The following is a 20,375-nucleotide window of genomic DNA, read 5'->3' as shown; positions in this document are numbered from 1 at the left end:
GCTACCATCCAGAAAAGCTAAAGGTTCTGAACAAATCAGGAAATGTGGGGGAAAAAACACGTCGGAGTTATTTTAGAAGTCTACAAATGTACTTATTAACCGAAAACTTACTTGGTTCGTATACCAGTAAAACAAAGCTTGGTTGATAAGCATATCAGTACGTTGGCGGGAAAAAAGCTTAAATTGTAAACCATCTGTCGAAGCCATCTTAATACGTTTACGGCTGTCGAATATATTTTGATCCTGATTGATACAGACAATATTGTTGGCAGCCACTGCTAAAAGGGCAGGATCTGAAGCTCTGGTTCAAAATAAACAGAAAGAAAAAAAATTACGTGACTGAGGTATGAGTGTATATCAAAATAATAAAGCATTCAAAATTATTAGCTAAAATGGATGCAATATAAACCAGTGAAGACAAAAAGTATTTATTAGTAAATTTCTTAAGAAAAAAACATAAGGAAACAAAATATGAAGTCAACATGTGCCTAGAAAAACTCAACACCTATAAAATATTTGTGAAAGATATATGTCCTATATCATTTGTTAGGCGACTTTGAATAATATGTACCACTGTTTCAGGTTTTGTGCTGCTGGTGTCCGCTTTTATGGTTTTCAGTTATCAGGAACTCATGTATGGAGTCCAAGTAACAAGGAAATACAGTACAAAAGTATAGGTAACGAAGTAAAGCAGTGAAGCACTATATTATTAATTCCTAAACAGTAAGATTAAACGTTAATTAGCCGTTATTATGAGTGAACCATAAACTTATCGTTATCATGAAACAAAGGACAATTTTAAACATATGGTATATAATCCATGTTCAAACTTATAAACCGAAAATCACATCCTCAAATCCCAACCGCAGCTGCTACCTTGATGTCTTAATCGGACTAGTCAACTAAAATGACCCGGACAAAAAATATTAGCTGGAAAACTTGCTCCTTCAGGCCCTATATTGCCAGACAGGTCGGTTGGAGAACAGAGATATTAAAAGCAAAAACTTAAAGACTTGGTGCTAACTATATTGGGGTAGGACAGAAGCAAGTTATTTCTCTCATATAACTAACATCTACAACGATGTTTTCTCCCCACAAAAGCGTTGACTTAGAAAGGATCATCACCAAAAATAACATATTTAACCTTCGGCGACAGATCCCCACCCCCGGCAACAAGGTTTTAAAAATACAGAGTCAGTACATTGAGAATCACCCAGAAAAAGGCTATGTATGGCCGGTGACAAGTCATTTCACGGACTATACGGTTATGCTCACAGGTCGACAAAATTACTACGAGTCTAGTTTTATTTCTAAATACCTTTAGAAGTATCTCTCTACAGTGTGGTCAGCTGAGAAGTGATGACCACCCACAAACCTCTGAAAGCAATTGAGATTACCTTGTTTGAGATTTCGTCTCTCTGTCACTTCACAATAGTTGTACTGTCTTTACTATCAACTCCTTTGCGAAGACTTCATATTTAACCCTACGCTACATCAGTGCTAACGATTTAAGTGAACGAAATGCTATTCCTGGACTTTTGAAACTGCATTTTAAACCGCATGTTGGGGCTTTCAATGTTTGAACCTTATATTAACTCTGACAATATACTTCATTAGTTGGGAATCTAGAATTTCTTCCAACTAACAAGTGCTACATCTGTGAAACTTGAGTACAGGGTGCACTTACGGTCACTTAGCCTAACTTAGTCAATATGATAAAGCGTCACGATTTACCCACTGTGTACCTAAGGTCTTGACTGCTACTCCTCGCGGCCTTGCTGGTGTAGGTATAACACTAAGTACAAATCCACAACATGATCTCTTGGACTAAGTTTCGAAGGACAATTGCTTTTGCGCTGCCCGATCTAATTGGACAGCAAGTACTTGGTAAGATGTGGACACATCTTGTTTCCTCTGCATTATCTCTGCCTACAATCTCACCAACTGCAATACGGAGGAATCAAAATATGAGTTTTACAAAACGCTTTTAATCCACATTTGAAAGGTGAGACCCTCAGATGCAACTATTGTAGGCGATTTTAATGCCCAAGTAGGTAGTCGGAACTTAAGTGAAGGACATTTAAATGAATCTTATGATGTCCCAACTTGACGATAACAGCGACTGCTTACTGAAATGTCGTTCAGATAACCGATTTTCCTAGTAAGCAATAACTTAAGGCACGAAAAAAGACATCATCTGACATGACGATCCTCGACGTCGACCCAACGGTAGATGAGAATAGATAATATCTACCATCCAGCGTTGAAAAATCTTGACAGAAGGCCATTGCTCTTTCTGGAGCGTATGTTTAGATTTTGATCATGCTCTAGTGAGAGAACTTGTTTACTTGCGTCTTGATGGACGCAGAAAAGTCATAACAAGAAGAATCCTTAGAGTTTACCTTAACGATATGTTACAATGACTAGAGAACCCTTTCTAATCAATCATGAAAATGTTGTTAACTTCAGGATGGCTTAGCCCGACAACTCATTAGTCAGTCAGTCACAATCAAAGTAGTGCCTTGCACAAATGTGCACTGACCCCACTGGCAGCAAAATAGGGGTAATATCTATTGGTGATTTAGATCAAAACGCCAAGAAAGACTGATGGGTTTTGCTGATATCTATTGAACTGATAGGTGACCGGAAATTCATCCCATCAAGTTCCAAATACGATAAGCAGCAAGAGTGAATTAAGCGTATATTGACAAATATTCTACGCAATGATACTGGGAAGCAGTAAGCGGAGGAAAAAAAGGAGAGAAAAAAGATATATGCGATGGGTAATTGTAGAATACTTTTCAGATTTATGGAAGGAACAAGTATTAAAATGTCAGGTGCTAGTGAGACTGTATCTGAAACAGATAATTTTCTGATCTAATCTCAGCCCACAGGGTTGCAATAATGGTCGGGACACTTTGAGAGACAGTTGAGCCAATCCTCAACTACCCCTGAGTTGCTTTATACTACTAGATAACAGGAATGAGCTATTAGCACATGCCCGAAACTGTTCATGAATTTGAAAAGGCTATAACTAGTCTAAGGCAATAGATAGCAGCAGGCCCTGATCCATTATTCCCGGAGAATGTTACGCTTGATGACCCAGTTTTAGCAGTTAGATAGGTTGCGATGATAGTTAGAGCCTTGGACGTAATTCAACTTGGCCGGTCTTGATAAATGACAATTTATGTTTACAAAGAACTGGAACAACTTTGTAATATTCATAGAGAAATCAGTTTAACTAGCATAATCACTAAGACATTAGTCTTAATTATCATCAGACCTGATTGATTCGTTTTTTGATGAAAATTCACCACGAATTAAGGAGGCTCAGTTGCCTTCTGTCAACTTTCATCACATGTGCTGTAGGCCAGATGTCTATCCATCAACCAATGGGTAACTATACTGCACAGCAATCGTCCTTGTTACTTTACTGATGTGAAACATGGACTATGAAAATGAGAGATATGCTTACTTTGCAGGTTTTTGATCAAAAGTGTCTTATAGGCATTTCGCGCTTATCGACCAAATGAACAATGCCGAGTTTGGACGTGAAATTGAAATTGTCAATACTTATCGTCTTAGGTAATATGGGAGTCAATCTGAAGAAAGGTATTGATGGTCAAAGCAGAACATAGCATCAGTTTATTAAGTTACTGGCTATTGGGCCTTGTTGGCAGATACATACTAACTGGTTGAAGTCTGCGAGACAACTGCGATTAGTGCTTAGAGATTTTAGATGAAATGGCTTACAATCGTCAACCGTAGAGATGTATTCACTAAATGTCTTAGTATAGATCTTGAGTTCCAGTATTCCTTCATACATACCATTTTATTTCGTTTTCCCAAACCACATTTTAAACACTTTATCTCACTTATTATCATTTTAATTATACTATTCCGGACCCTGTACTACTAATCTTTTTGATCCCATCCCACCGTGCTAACGTGGAATGGGAATTCAAGTCAGCTGACATTTATCCCAGGCTTTACACTGACGACTAACTGATTAGTTGTACACAGTTCATTGCCATAAAGCATAACAAGTCCCATCAAAAATCTGCACACCCCGAGTTTATGCACAGAGGAACAATTATTAATATAATATAATATCGTTAATATGAACTAGATCATTAGCAGGATATGATTTATTATGAAGTAGAGTCGACAAAATCAAAATGGTCTTCTCTTTGAGATACGAAACTCCTCAATATAAATTAGTACAATTATCACATAAATTTTGATGTGCAGCCTGTTATCAACCAATTTTTTCAATATTATCTCTTAATTGATAGCATTCTTAATTTAAAAAGCAATATTTAAGATCGGCATGAAGTAATGACAAATTTAAAACAACTATATTACCTTTGTCGAATGACAGATTGATACACCTGGTTCGCTTCTTCTTCCTCCTTGTTGAGCTGCAAAATATAGGCTCGCTGAACTCTGAAAATAAAAATGTGCTTTGAAGATTAATCTTGGCTTACTGATGGTCTTGGAGAATAAAAATAATGGATATACGTTTTATAAGTATCATTAACTAAAAGTTATAACACCAATTTGGGAGCGTCAAAACATTTGCAACAAGGAATATTCATGGGGGAAATCACCTCAAGTAATGAATTTTAGCAACCATCACATTTTGTAGATAAACCTCCGTCTGTCATTATTTCTTACTAAACATTACGATCCGAAATAACTATCGGGTAACAATATCAAATTATGCTGTCTACGTTATGTAAAGTTAGGTTGTCGAACCTTTCATATCCTGAAGTGTAACTTAATGTTGGGAGTCGATAACGATGAATAAATGTGATTGCAATAGTTAGGTGATATGGGTAAAAACCGATCACAGTAATGCGAATACATTCATTTTTCTAAATGTTTAAAATACACCATCCTAGTTTTATCCCCACAAGGAATCCGTTCTTCGCATACTTTAGAGCCCCATCAGTTTTATTACTTAAGCTTCTTCACTTGTTTATTTTTTTGAATTTCGAAAAGAATTGTGACAGTTTGGATAGTAGCACATCTAAAACAAGTCTTACATTTTAGTCCAACTAGTATATATATGTATATACATGTATGTCCAGGAGCAGACTTCCACTTAAGATAAATGATTTTTCTTCATCGGACATGGCATGATCTTTTTTTGTAAGACATAATTCACTCAATACCCCCGGATGTGAATAAACAGAAAATTTGACCAGCCTATAGCAACAATTTAAACACAATGCTCTCTGAAGCGCCACCTGACTGACTGAACATAAAATTACTTGTAGACTGAGGACGAAACATCGCTTTTCACACTAGTACTAAAAGACGTTGAAGAAGTGCTTTATTTCGAAAAATGTTTCACTTTTTTAACTTTTTTGCTAAATATAGTCCAGTCGGAACATTTCATTATCCAGGATTTTAAAAATTAAAGCAACAAAGTGGATTTACTTATCTTAAAAAAAACCTCAAACAGAAGTAAAAAGATGATTTGGGTTTTTGTACCTTATAGGAGCTAACTCTTCATTCCTCTCCTCTTCAGTTAATTCCGGGTCTTCAGAGAGACATAAATTACAAGTATCTATGGAAATTAATTATTAGTTAAGTATCATACTTTCAGCATCATCTAACGATCTGGATGCTAGATAACAGTCACCACGTCCAAGATGATAACATGCCAGATTGAACTTTCCTTCATACATTTGTGGGTTAACATCTAAGTCCTTTAAAAAATAAAGATTATAACCAATTTATCCTTACTAGATTAGCGTTATTAAAGCATGATTCAGCAGCAGCCACTGCCGTTAGATTCGCAAGCCGTTCTTCACTATAATCATCCTAGAAGAGAACAACGAATAAGGTGAACAACTAACTTGAGAATTACGAATCACTGTCCGTAAGTATGCGTATGCACCAGCAAAATCACCTTTTCTGTACAACTAGAGAAAATGAAGATCGAAGCGATGAAGAATACTTACCACCTGTGCTTTAAGTTCCTGAACTTTTGAATCGCTTGCCTCGGCTGATTCAAGAGTTTTTGCGGCTTCAGTGAGACGATTAAGTCTATATTCAACGTAAGCTTTCTCAAAGATGACATGACTGAAATAAACAAAACAGTGCTGAGCAGATTAACATACCTAGATAGTGTTGGGTTTTTTTTCAAGAAACTCAAACAATCTTCGTATTTTTCGGCTCGAATAAGGGCAACAACCTTGCACTGAAAAGCTTTCGTTTCACCAGGAAACTTTGTCAGAACTACAAGGAAAATATTACGTAGGTGCTTAATTATTTATCTGTAAACCAAATTTCATACTTAGTGGGAAACCCAGAACATCCCACTAAGGTTATATTGATACTTAGATTTTAATCGAAGTCCATGTACAAGAAATTATTTCACTGCAGGTGTTTAGCAAATGATATGATTAAGTCCAGTAAAAGCGGTAATAACATCTAAATAAGGAAGTGAAGCAGCCTAAAAGTGCAAAGCAAGAGTTTGAAATTAAACAGTTAGAGACTGGAACTCTTCAGAAATAACTAATTTTAGTTTATTCACAGAACCTAATCACTGAGAATCTATGTTTAGGAACCACTACTCCGAAAATACCCCTTACATAACGATAAACAAGCGACCAACTAAAAAGTGGCAGCTGAGAAATGTTCTAGGGTGCGAATGTTGGAGATTTACTTGTACTAAAATTTCCTCTGAAATAATAAAAACCAGCGTGAAGCACAAACATTTATGTAGCAAGATAAAGCACGACATTGCCGAATACAAACTCACTTTTCCCAGAAATATTTATAATCTTATCATACGCTTGAGCACTACAAGCCTTGTTGAGATCTGAATAAGCAGACTGAAGATTAAAAGCCTTCTCGTTTGCCATTTGCAAACGTGTCAAGTTACGCACACTCTATATAACGCGCTCTTTAGGTTTAACTGAGGCCTTTAAATGGTTCAAATAGTTTCAGTCTTCAGTACTATACACGGGAGGTCTATCGACCTATATTAATCCTTGAAGTTTGTTACACTTTGAATGTCTACTCTCTTGTTGGAATTCACTTCTAGTGAACACCCGTCCATCCATGCAACCAATAACTTGAGATCATCCTGTAATACTATTCTATTTGAAATGATGTATATGAGTCTCCAAATCTTTCTGTCATCGACGAAAAGTAGAACGGATGACTTAGATACAGTTGGGGATTCACTTACATAAAGTAAAAGAAAAGGAGGATGGAGGATTGTGGCTTGGGGAACCCCACTTTTTACAGGTTCCCAAGATGAGAGAGCTCCATTTACTCTTTGTCTCCTGCCAAGCAGAAAGTCACTTATGCAGTCTATAACCGTGTAATGAATTCCAAAAGTTTACAGTTTTAATTTAGGACAGGATGGGAGACTTTATCAAAGGCTTTACTTAGATATTTGAAAAACACAACTACAGGAATATTCCGATCTTTTGCCTCAGCTCAATCTTCTCTTGCGATGAGAGATTTGTCAAACATAATGTGCCTTTTCAAAAACCATGTTGTTTCCTTCCTCATAGTTTAAAACAGCAATGCGAATAATTTTTTCTATCAGTTTCACAACTGCACCAGTTAAGCTAACGACTGGAAAGTTACTAACTAAATCTCTACGTATCAAATATATCTTTCCTACCTCTTCTCGTCTGACTTCTGATTTCCTTTGGTTGGGAAGGTTTCGAATATAGAAGGTACTACTGGTCGCTAGTTGTCAAACTAGAATACCAGTCGTATCCTCAATGGTAAGCCCAACGTGATCTGGTACACCAAGCAAATTAACTGTGAGTCTGTTCCTTTTCGGAATATTATTATTCATTGTTATTCTTTATTTGATTTTCATATGTCGTGATATACTTTTTTTCGCGGGTTTTTCCGGATATATTCTAATTAGATACTTTACGTTCTTTATATTACTATGACGGAACAGTCACCTAAGGTTTTTAAGTTAAAATCTATTCCCCCAACTTCGATTCAGTTAACGCCATTTTGGCCTGACAATATCGAGTCCTGGTTCTGCTACGCAGAAGCTGATTTTTGCGGGCACGGAATCACGGACTCGCGCACACGATTCCTTGCGGTAGTTAAGGCGTTACCGCGCGAATTCAACAGGTACGCAAAAACTAGTATGTTTACTAGTGATGTTTCGGAACCTTACGAAACGTTGAAACGATCGATTCTGCGACGTGGAGATCTAACCGACCGACAACAATTAGACCAACTCCTCAATAATATCGACCTACAACAACGGACATGTTGTTAAGGATGAGAGAAGTGATAGGTCAAAGAACCTTCGACGATGGCCTATTTGAACAGCTTTTCTTATCTAAACTCTCGAAACAGGTGCAGGCAGTGCTCGTCTCGTTCCAAAACAACGCCGTAGACGAACTAGCCGCATCTGTCGATCGAATTCTAGAAATTACGAAGTCAACTAGCACTGAGGTCTTTTCAGTCGAAGAAGAGCCTCAAACGACCCCGAATGACAGGTCAGAATTATGTCATACACTCACCCGATACCTTAGATTTCGTAACGACCGTAGTCGGTCAAGAAACGCACGAAGAAGCGTTTCACGTCTCTCGTGGTCGAGAGACAGATAATCCCGACTGGTGCTGGTATCACAACCAGTACGGTAAATCCTCTAGAAATTGCAGAAAGCCCTGCAATTACCCGAAGTCTAATGCGACTGACACAAATAAGATTTCGGGAGACTTCCAAGCCGGCACGCGTTAACGGCAACCGTAGCCGGCGAACACAGCCGCCTCTTATATGTCACGGATGTGACTACGAAAGTTAGCTACCTTGTCGATACTGGCGCAGAAGTTAGCGTTCTTCCAGCAAAGCCCGACGACAGACTTCGCCAGTCTGTTTTAAGTTTACAGGCGGCAAACGGAAAGCCGATCGCTACTTACGGTAAAAGGTACGTCTACCTTAACGTGGGTTTACGCAAACCCATCCACTGGATCTTCGTTGTTGCAGATGTTTCTATGCCAATCATTGGTATAGACCTGTTACAACACCACAATCTACTCATCGACACACGCTCACGAAGGTTAATAGACGGAAACACTAAGTTATCCGTCTGCGTAACTCCTTTTTCTGGTTTCAGGTTATCCCCAGTCACAACTAAGCACGCCATAGACCCCCTATAACAATCATCACTCGACTAATACCCCGGGATATACCAACCGCAACCAAAATTGCCTTGTGTAACCACTAATGTTACACATCACATCTCGACTACAGGACCACCTGTATTCTCGAAAGCCCGCCGACTCGCTTCCGAAAAGCTTAGGTTAGCCAAAAACGAATTCGACCATATAATAGACTTAGGGATAATTCGACCATCAAATATTCCATGGTCATCCCCATTGCACATGGTCCCTAAAAAGGACAGCAATGATTGACGTCCAACTGGTGATTATCGGCGTCTGAATGCTAATACCATTCCCGATCGTTACCCATTGCCTCACATTCACGATTTGACAGCTACCTTGAAAGGTACAACTGTCTTTTCGAAAATCGACTTAGTTAAGGCTTATAACCAAATACCGATGGCAACCGACGACATTCCTAAAACCACCATCGTCACTCCTTTCGGCCTTTACGAATTCTTGCGAATGCCTTTTGGTTTAAGAAATGCGGCTCAAACCTTCCAAAGGTTCATAGATGACGTCTTCCGAGGTCTCAACTTCGTACATGCGTATGTTGATGACTGTCTAATAACAAGTCCGGACAGAGAATCACATCTCAAGCATCTGGACATTGTTTTCGATCGACTCCAAAGGCATGGCATTACTGTCAACATTCAGAAATGATAAATCGGAACCAACTCCTTAGACTTCTTAGGACACACTATTGATGCCCAAGGCATCCGACCCCTAAGAAGCAAAGTGGCAGCCATTCTGGATTACCCAGAACAGACCACGATCAAGCAGTTGCGAACTTTCAACGGCCTTGTAAGTTTCTACAGACGGTTCATACCTAAATGCGCATCTCTTATGCAACCGTTAACCGACCAACTTCGTGGAAATGCAAAATCGATTAGTTTGGACGGCATCGCGCGAAAAGCATTCTCCACAGTTAAGGAACATATCGCTAAGGCAACCCCGCTTGCGCATCAGGACACTCAAGCGCCCATTAGTATCGCTGTAGACGCATCCGACTCGGCAATCGGAGGAGTCTCACAGCAATGGGTTAACAACTCGTGGCAACCTTTAAGATTTTCATCGAGACGGTTGCTAGACACGGAATCTAGGTACAGCACGTTCGGTAGGGAACTCCTAGCTATGTATTGAGCTGTACGGCATTTCCAACATTCCATCGAAGGAAGAGAAATCACGCTTTTTACCGATCACAAACCTCTTACCTTCTCTTTAAGTTCATCTTCAGACAAGTACTCACCGCGAGAGTCTCGACAACTCGACTACACTTCGCAGTTTACTTCAGACATACAACACATTTCTGGAGCAAACAATGTAGTCGCAGACGCCTTGTCTCGAATAAGTTCCTTGAACAGTTTCCAAGGAATCGACCTTCTTAAACTCGCTCAGCTTCAAAAAGAAGACATTGATCTTCAGCATGAGTTATCATCGACAACTCTTAAACTAAGTATTAAGCAGATGGGAACAGGTAAGGAAACCTTACTTTGCGACACATCTACAGGTAGGGATCGTCCAATAGTACCAAAACATTATCGACGCAACGTCTTCAATACGTTGCACAATATTTCTCATTCAGGTGTCCGTGCAACAATCAAGCTTATAGCCGAACGTTTTTGCTGGCCTGGCATGAATAAAGACGTGAGGGAGTGGGCACGCTCCTGTGTTAGCTGTCAGAAATCTAAGGTCATAAGACACAACAAATGTCCCTTAGGCTCTTTCAAAACCCCTGACGCTCGTTTCGACCACGTCCATCTAGATTTGGTAGGACCCTTACCCGATTCCAACGGATACGCATATCTCTTAACATATGTAGACCGTTTTACTCGATGGCCAGAAGCAGTACCGATTAAGGACATTACTTCTGAAACAGTGGCTCGCGCTTTCGTCGAACGATGGGTAGCTAATTTCGGCTGCCCTTCAACCATCACTACAGACCGCGGACGCCAGTTCGAATCTGGACTTTTCCGTTGTCTGACCTCACTATTAGGAATCACCCGCTTCCGAACGACCGCCTACCACCCACAAGCAAACGGGTTGGTAGAACGTTTTCATCGACAACTTAAAGCTTCACTATCAGCTACAAACGTTTCACAGTGGACAGACGCTCTTCCACTCGTCTTGCTAGGTATCCGCAATGCAGTCAAGGCTGACATTGGATACACTGCATCTCAACTCGTTTACGGAACGACACTCCGACTTCCAGGAGAATTAGTAGATCCTTTGGCTTCTTCATTGAACATAGATCTAAACTCTTACACTAGTAGGCTTACAAACGCTATGCGTTCAGTTAAACCTGCTCACACTCGACCTCAATCAACTGACGTTTTCGTTCAACCTGAATTACGACATAGTACACATATCTTCGTTCGTCGAAACTCACACCGACGACCTCTCGAATCAGTATACGAAGGACCCTTCAAAGTTCTTCAACGCGAACCTAAGTACTATGTAGTCGATAAGAACGGCACGAACGATAGCATCAGTATCGATCGCCTCGAAGTAGTGTACTTAGAAGGAAACCCTAGCTACGTCGAATTTCCTTCGATACAATTATACGACACGGCTCCCACACTCGTAGTACCCCACACGACAGCCGATAAACAACTTGATACTTCGTCAACGTCGATAGATAAACCTAAAACAACGCGTTCTGGAAGACGAGTGAGATTTCCAGAACATCTAAACGACTATTGCACGTAGGACACAAACGTAATCTCGAATTCCCTTTTCATTATTTATTATAAAGTATAATTTTTTAATATGCTCATTTTTTTATTTATTTAAAAAAACAAACAAAAAACAAAACATTTTTATTTTTTTTGAGCGTATATATATTTTTTTATATATAAAAAAACCCAAAAAAACCTTTTTTTTCCCGATCGCTTTTACGCTGTTGCAAGTGTATTAGTTTGTTTTTTTTCCCTCCCATCTTGTGTCCTTACGCAAGTACGAGTGTATTTTCGACATGCACTAACACGTTCTTTTTTTTCTCTTTTCCAGGACGGCTGCAAAAGAACGACGAAGTTTCACAAGGAACCGAAATTTTCATTGTACTTTATTTCTTTATTACTATGTTGTACAGTTTGGTCCTTTAGTGTAAGGAAAGACGACCAGACACTGCTAAACAAAGCAAGCTATCAGAAGAGTGTTTACCGACGACAAACTCGTTGTGTTTAAACTTCTGGCTGGTCACGTCTTAGGGGCATCACTACCTCACTAGGGGGGGGGAGTGATCTGTAGCTGTAAATAATTCCCCAAAATCAATAGCTCTCTAAGTGTTCGACATTGGATGCTGACCACGTTGTTTAAGTGGACTTGTTTAACTGAAGGCTTTCGGTCATGCATCCGTACCAGATCACGTTTCGACTCGGCGTGGGACACAGCTCCTACGTTTCAATAGTCAGCTAAGAACAAACGCCTCTCGATATATTGGTAACGTATCAAATATATCTTTCCTACCTCTTCTCGTCTGACTTCTGATTTCCTTTGGTTGGGAAGGTTTCGAATATAGAAGGTACTACTGGTCGCTAGTTGTCAAACTAGAATACCAGTCGTATTCTCACAGTCTTAAGACAGTAAATTTCTCAATAACTACAGAGACCATCAACAAGCCGCCTTAATCACAATAAATAATCGGACGTTCCTCATTACTGGTAGGAAACACTTTACTGAAATATTCCGATAAAGCTTCAGTTTCTTCGATATTATTTTTTGCCAATATTAACGGAATTCCTTGCATCGAAACTGATGGTATTCCATCACTTCTCTAAGCTCGCCTATCTATATATGAGGATAACCGTTTTGAACTATATTTACAATCCCTAATCAATTGTTTTTCATATGACCGTCTGGTCTTACTAATCAACGCCTTACAAATATTCGTAATCTTGCAATAACTGGATCTGTACTGTTCTAAGCCGGTAGAGATGAACATATTCTAGTGTTTTTTCCTACGTCTAAGAAGTTTCTTGACTTATTTAGTTATCCATTGTGGACTATTATTCGGTCTAGGTGGTACCAAGTATGGTATGAACGAGGACGTGACTGAACCAAACTTACCCCTAAATATAGACAATGCTTCTTCAACTGATGAGCTAGTATCTGCTGACCAATCCGTCTTATCAGCATACTTCTGAATACCCGATATGTTAGCTCTCCATACATTTGGGCGAGGCTTAACCTGATCGTATATCATGTCACTAGCTCAAAACGTGAATGACGAAACAGCGTGATCGCTATTCACTAACGATGGAAGAATATTTAGGTTGGCAATGTCTTCAATCGCATGAATGATTACCAAGTCCAACGGAGAATCTTGATTTGCACCAAAACGTGTGGGTTTGCATACATGCTGTACTAACACATGCTCCATTACTGTTACCAGGTATCTACTATCAAAGGAGTTTATGGACCCTTCCGTGGTCATCTCAGTCCAACTAGTATGAGGTGCATTAAAGTCTCCTATTATCAAACATCAAGCATAACGGAATGTTCTCTAAAAAAAATCGTCAGCTAAGCAGATTAGTATGCGATAGATGACACAGAGTAAAAAAAATGAACAACATCCGATGGTGAGCTCACAACTAACGACTTCACAAGTTCCACTATCATGGGATTCGCAAATGGAGGAGCGTATATTTATATTACTTGCTATGTATAAAAAGACACCACCATCTTTCCTGCATCTATGTCTATAACTTCTGAGGCAGTGGTATCCGGATAATTCTGGAGTAATGTCGAAATCATGGACTACCCAAATTTCCGTCACGCCTAAAATGAGTGGCTTTGATTTGTCCACTGACGCTCCTAGTTCAATGAATTTATGTCTTAGACTACGAGCGTTGGCATATAAAACTCCTAGGGAGAACGACCTATCCAAACAGGCCTTGATATCATTCGCTTCCAAAACCTGACTATTCGAAAACCCACTACTGGGCAACTTAACCAACGAATGAGTGAATATCTACCAGCATGGTTTGGGAAAGGCCAGATAAAAGCAATACGCAGTTCTATCTTGGCACATCTAATTGATAATGATCACAATGTAGATAAATCGAAATCATTTCGAGTGATCTATCGTACACCTCCATCATTTCCTAACGGAGTTCGTTCCTGTCTCCTTCATACAGCAGAAGCCAAGGGAACTCATACATTTCACCTCAATTTATGTGTACAGAAGTAATTTGTAACCCCTCTATGCCTTCCATGGCCGGACATAACTCAACAAATGATATTATTATCACTATTTTAAATTTTATTTTTAATTTCTTTATCGTTTGTTTGTTATTTTCCGCATCTTTCCGTCTGTATTCTTCACTATCTAATGTTTATAACTACGTGGAACGTCCGTACAATGTGGAAGACCAGGAAGACCAGTCAAATAGCAATGGAAATGAGGAGATGTAAATTTACGGTACTTGGAATCAACGAAACCCATTGTACACAGGCTGGACAACAAAGGCTAGGTACGGGAGAGATGCTGCTGTACTCCGGTCACGAGGGATAAAAAGCTCCACACACTCAGGGAGTTGATCTGATGCAGTCCAAAGAAGCACGTAGTGCACTTACAGGATGAGAATCTCACGGATCTATGATCATCAAAGCATACTTCAAAACGAAGAAGGAGGAAATAACGATGAATTTTATATACTGTTATACACTCCCCAATGATATCAACGACGACGATAAAATCGACTTTACGAGAGATTGCAATCAATCATAGATAAGTTCGCAGGAAACGACCTAATCATCCTGATGGGATATGTAAACGTCCAATTCGGAATAAACAACACTGGGTATGAAGATATCATGGGTCGAGATGGACGGATTAGGCGGAACGAACGAGAGTGGGGAGAGATTTATAAATCTATGTACATTCAATAAGTCGGTTATAGGTTATGGGCGGCACAATATTTCCACACAAACGCATACAAAAAGCTACATGGACCTCACCGAACAACACCACAGAGAACCAGATAGATCATATTTGTATCAACAAAAAATTCCGAACGACAATGGAAGATGTGAGAACAAGAAGAGGGACTGACATGGCTTCACATCACCACCTAGTTATGGCCGAGATCAAGCTGAAGTTAAATAAACAATGGACAACTGGGGGAATAGCATTACTAAGGTTCAATATAGCCTTTATTCGAGATACTCACAAACTTAACCAATTCAAGATAACTCTCAACAACAGGTCCCAAGCTCTACAAAATCTACTGAAAGAACAAGGATCCACGATGGAGGACAACTGCAAAGGGATCAAAGAAACATTAACTTCAACGTACCAGGAGGTTCTCGGTCGCAAGAAGTATCATCATCCAAAGTGAAGTATATGAATACAAATGCTTAGAAATATTAAACACTTATTGCTAGCTACACACATATATCAAAACCGTTTGCTTACTGAATATAATTCTGCACAATAGTATATTCAAAATGCATAAAATTGTTGATATGTGTAAAGTCTTGCAACATTAGTAATTGACCAATCCAACTACGAAAAAAACAGGAGCCATTGTCAAGACTGACACAGACCACCGAGCCTTCCGTCCTCTCCAAACTGAAACTGATAATGGCAGTCAGATACCTACCGGAAATTGAACTTAGAGGTACGGCGATTCGATTGAGTGGCTACCATCGTAGCTCAGTAATTTCTTTTACATGGCTTCTGAGCGTTCCTGGAAGCCTCTGAGTCTTTTTCACGTAGAATATCCGGAAGGTAAGAAGCTATTTGTTTTTGTACGTATTTCAAGCTGATGCTTTTGGAAAGCTCCTGGCGTATTCCAGTATGGTACCAATATTCATTATTTTCAGCAACATAACTCTTATTATGTCGAGAAGAGATTTGCATACAGTATTATCAATTGTAGGATTAACGCTTAAGTCTCAAGATATTTTATTTTTGTGGTTGTCTGATCAATGAATTGAGTAACTATCTTCTCAAATATATCATCAAGCAACCAAGGCCTTTCCCAATCAGTTTGTTAATAAATAATGCTTACAGATTTTTGTACATACAGTTCACCCAGGTATTAAGTCATCAGGTATGCCTTCAAACCATGCACAATTCATGGGCTTTTTTTGTGCATACATTGGATTTTTCCTCTTCATAAGGTTAGTGAAGCCTTTGTTTATTCGATTACTTAGGCTCAATCAGCGATCCTTCAGTCGCCAGTTCACAACATCTGTTTACTTAGTTTGTGCATCAATTACTGCATTAGTTTGCTACAGCAGGTACCAAGAGTTTCTATTTATTTCAAGGGTTTATTTATTGTATCATACTTCTACTCAAGTTGTAGTTGGGATCATGATAGGTGGAATTTCCGGGATAATCTGGTTCTTAATTGTTCACTATGCAATAACACCGATATTTCCACGGTTCACGGATAGGTAGGTCTTTTATTTTCATTAGAACCAATTTTTACTGTCAATGTTTTTGAACAGTTTCTCAGATCTAATTTCTTTAGATAAACTGGGCGCAGTCATTCTCAAAGAAAGCAAAGGGCAAAAGTTTGTAGGGAACGCTCAACTTACCATTGTACGCTTAGCCTTTAGTAAAGGTTTTGACTTAGCACGTCATGCAGTAGTCTCGTATTTCAATCTGTAGTTTAGTAACTCAATACAATCTTTGTGCTTAGAAAATTCGAACAACTGTAAGACTAATACACATCTCGTTGGTTAATGTTTTCAATATGATCTTTGGATGATATATATATATATATTAGAGAGAGAAATGTATCGCTGCTTTTACGTCCGGTAATTGTAATAAGTCATTTTGATACTTGAAATATAGCAGGTACTTAGTGACATGAGTCGCGTTCACATCGAGGTTGAAAGTTAGATTTGCCATAAAAATCTCGTGGAATTTCTATTTTTTCAAATCGTTCACTCAGGGAAATTGTTCAGAATCTTTCTCACTGACCCAGACACATTCACTCTTTGTTGTCTCTTAGATTCTTCTTTCTATAGCTTCACTCATTCACATGCATTGTGGAACTTGACACATGCGCATTGGTTCAGGTCGCTATAGCATTTTATAACATATCCTGCTAATTCGTTCTCGAATCTTCTTGTCTACCCTGCCCTGGTACGGCCGAGAGTGGGAAGAGTTCACTTCCTCTCAAAATGCCCTCACATGGCCACGCGTATACAGTCACTGCCAGGGAAGTCCTACTCACTGCCTTCTCGTGGCGGTGTTGTTTAAGAAATTGAGAGGACAAAAAGCGAATTTCCTGCGCTTTAACCGGGTTGGTGGACACAGACAGTTCACCTAGGGGAGTTGGAAAACCCTGATTCCAAGCCAATGGTGTACATGGGCTCCAGTATCCTGACGGAACAAATGGCGTATAAGCCTATTGTTGGTCACCGGCTGCCATGGGACTGCATCTCCTTACGATGATCCACTGTTTTGTGGATGAGACCTTTAGATCAAACGCTTCGGCTGTGGCCCCCTAAGAAAACCACCTGCTTCATTTTGGGCACCTGGGCAGTATCAAAGCACTCACACAAATCAAATGAGATCTGTGCGGCGCATATATATCTGGTGATAAGGAATACTGTGCAATGATATATTTAAAAATTGATACAAACCATACCAGAAAGAATTATTGATCAGTTTATGTTTAAATTAGTCAAATACTTCTTTGCTTAGAGTTACTGGTCAAACTGAGGTGTGTATATGAAACATTTAATGCAACTGTAAAGTTGTAGGGAATCAAATATAATGGGTTATTTTAACTGCGTGTTTCCATTCCTACCCATAAATCCGATCTGAGTTCTGAACCACAGACCATATGATAGCACCAACTCAAAACACCACCTAGATAGGTTTTTTTTAAATCAGAAACGTTTATGAACAATTTCTCAAGGATGTCTCTAGGTTTTTTTCGAAAAATAGTATCCTGATATACGGGCCTTGTGATCTTTAGAGACCTACCGGGATGCGGTGATGAAGCAAAAAGCTTTTTCACCTTACGGTACATCATAGACCGTCCACGACTCCGCTTTTTGCACAGTGTATTAGTGTTGGCAATCAATATCCCATGTGACAAATTGAGAGAAGTGTATGTTTCTGTGGTGGGTCGGGAATCATATGGATTGTTCTTATATGTTGAGAATATCACATTACGAAAAGATTTTCTACGTTATCCTGATAACTTTTTATTCCTGTTTTTTGTAGTTGGATTGGTCAATTACTAATGTTGCAAGACTTTACACATATCAACAATTTTATGCATTTTGAATATACTATTGTGCAGAATTATATTCAGTAAGCAAACGGTTTTGATATATGTGTGTAGCTAGCAATAAGTGTTTAATATTTCTAAGCATTTGTATTCATATACTTCACTTTGAATGAGTAAATCACTTATCTTATGAATCGTGTCAGCGGCTGTGAACGGATTTGAGAAATTTATCATTTGCCAAAATAGACGCCACTGACCAAATTTCTTGTTATTGAAACGTTATATGGTCACTGAGGTATCATTTGAGAATTACAATTCCATTTAGTGAAGACTGATCTCAAAGCGAACAAACTCATTGTTGATCCTTAGACGTGACGGTAATACTCCATGAAGACTCTCATCCTAAATTTCTGTTAACATATATAAATATATGTTTTACATTGTCATTTGTAATTTATCTAAACAAAGCGTGATAAAGGTTCATAATAATTGACGTACTAACAAGGAAATACGGTAGGTGATTTCGACAAATCTTAGTGAACTTTGATCAATACTGATTATTGTCTTAAATGTTCTCTGGAAATATCCGTACGAATATAATGACCTTCTCTTAATTTCAGTAGAACGAAATCCGGAAGGCCCGCGTGAAGAATATAACGTTTTGTTTCATTTTTGTGACCGGTTTCTTCTTTGTAATAAACGATTACTTATCATTACTTCTCTTTTTTCGTATATTGTGCGTTATGACTAGTTTTCTACTAGCGCATTCCTGTCATATTGCACAAGTTGTGTGTATAATTCGCAGACCCTCAAAACTTTAGTCGAAAAGATATCATTGTTACAAAAGATACATTTACAAGTACTTAGAACCACTGATTAACGTTACATATAAAGCCACACTGTAGAACCAAGTTTTCATTTGTATGTTCATGGATGTTCTAACTCTTCTGGACGTATCGGCCTCGTCATTGGTATAACAGATCGTTTAAGCACATCTGCTGAAAGTGCTTTCCTCATATCTAAGAAAATTGAGCAGATAAAACATTCTTTTTGAATTGTATATAACAAACTTTATATCTAATATTAGTTTTGCATTTTTCCCAAAGTAGAAAAAATGGAAAGCAATTATTCTAAAACGATAGTTTCACTTAATACAGTACAGAAGAAAATGAGTAAACAAATATAAATGATATCAATAAATAACAAAAACTTCCTCAAACTTAAATGAATCTTCACAAAGTTAAGCAATTATGTAGAACCAATTAATAATTTCCTTTGATAATGGACATTTAGTGGAAAGGGTAACTCACAGACTTGACATCTTATCAGATTCTAAATTATTTTCTAAACGATATGTGCTTAGCTGAAAAGTCCTGAAATCCTAAATTTGACTCTGTGTGAGAAAGTTGTCGATTATCCCAGAAACTACTTTATTTTCTTAGTTGAAAGCGTAAGTCAATTGAAGCTAGACCACCAGGAAAAACCTGGAGGCACTGGACGGCCGTTTCGCCCTATTGCGGGACTCCTCAGCAGTGCGTATCCACGACCTCGCCTCGCGAGTTTCGAACACAGGACCTACCAGTCTTGCGCCAGATCACTTAACCGATAGACCACTGGGCCGGCATCCGATGGTTTTAATGTCTAACTGCAACCAATCCACGAAGTTGAGCAACCGTTCATCAATTGTTTTCAGTGAGTTCCTATCTCACAACAGACGTTGTTTAAACTCCACTGGTCACGGCTTCTCACTAGAACTCCAGGATTTACCTCTCTAATTTATTCTCTATTGAGCATATGATTATCATTATCAGAAGAGGTTTGGAAGGTGTTGGGATTGGCGGATCTCTCTTAGAAAAGGATTAAGGAGTTCTAGTGCGGCGTAAAGAGAAAGTTAGAAGAAACTTGGAGAACTCGACCTGGAAACCGGTACTCAGTGGAGTACCGCAAAGGCCTGTCCTAGGTCCTTCACTTTTTAATACGGATGCAAAGATCGCCGAAGGATAGGTGTGG

At 38.9% G+C, this 20,375-nt stretch overlaps 3 protein-coding genes across 5 annotated transcripts in view; 1 reads left to right on the top strand and 2 right to left on the bottom strand.

Moving 5' to 3' along the window:
- Nucleotides 1-72: 72 nt before the first annotated feature.
- Smp_212000 (putative signal recognition particle 72 kDa subunit) lies at nucleotides 73-6,911 on the bottom strand (the record flags this gene model as incomplete). The annotated part of the gene is made up of 9 exons (XM_018794683.1): nucleotides 6,776-6,911; nucleotides 6,132-6,249; nucleotides 5,973-6,093; nucleotides 5,868-5,933; nucleotides 5,755-5,832; nucleotides 5,609-5,717; nucleotides 5,500-5,575; nucleotides 4,366-4,446; nucleotides 73-301 (listed from the first exon to the last, which is right to left on the bottom strand). Exons 1-9 carry the CDS (start codon nucleotides 6,876-6,878, stop codon nucleotides 73-75), a joined length of 981 nt encoding a protein of 326 aa, XP_018649071.1. The 5' UTR covers nucleotides 6,879-6,911.
- Nucleotides 6,912-15,809: 8,898 nt separating this feature from the next.
- Nucleotides 15,810-19,080, top strand: Smp_048270.1 (putative dolichyldiphosphatase; the record flags this gene model as incomplete). 2 transcript variants are annotated; one of them, XM_018794681.1, is made up of 8 exons in its annotated part: nucleotides 15,810-15,898; nucleotides 15,933-16,033; nucleotides 16,071-16,158; nucleotides 16,200-16,293; nucleotides 16,327-16,413; nucleotides 16,441-16,569; nucleotides 18,359-18,448; nucleotides 18,989-19,080. In XM_018794681.1, 8 exons carry the CDS (start codon nucleotides 15,841-15,843, stop codon nucleotides 19,011-19,013), a joined length of 672 nt encoding a protein of 223 aa, XP_018649070.1. The 2 variants fall into 2 exon arrangements, with proteins under 2 accessions (XP_018649070.1, XP_018649069.1); XM_018794682.1 differs by having other exon boundaries at nucleotides 15,841-15,898; nucleotides 18,986-19,013.
- Nucleotides 19,081-19,200: 120 nt separating this feature from the next.
- Nucleotides 19,201-20,375, bottom strand: part of Smp_048260.1 (putative n-acetyltransferase) — a gene marked incomplete at its 3' end in the record, with an annotated part of 10,631 nt that continues 9,456 nt past the window's right edge. The window contains exon 3 of one of the 2 annotated variants that reach the window (XM_018794680.1): nucleotides 19,201-19,384. In XM_018794680.1, coding sequence (XP_018649068.1) covers nucleotides 19,293-19,384 — 92 coding nt within the window. The remainder of the gene's footprint in view (nucleotides 19,385-20,375) is intronic. The other variant, XM_018794679.1, reaches the window with a different exon arrangement.

Source organism: Schistosoma mansoni, chromosome 1 (assembly GCF_000237925.1).
Source record: "Schistosoma mansoni strain Puerto Rico chromosome 1, complete genome".
In the NCBI taxonomy this organism is placed as follows: domain Eukaryota; kingdom Metazoa; phylum Platyhelminthes; class Trematoda; order Strigeidida; family Schistosomatidae; genus Schistosoma; species Schistosoma mansoni.
This window is presented reverse-complemented; position numbering and strand designations above follow the sequence as displayed.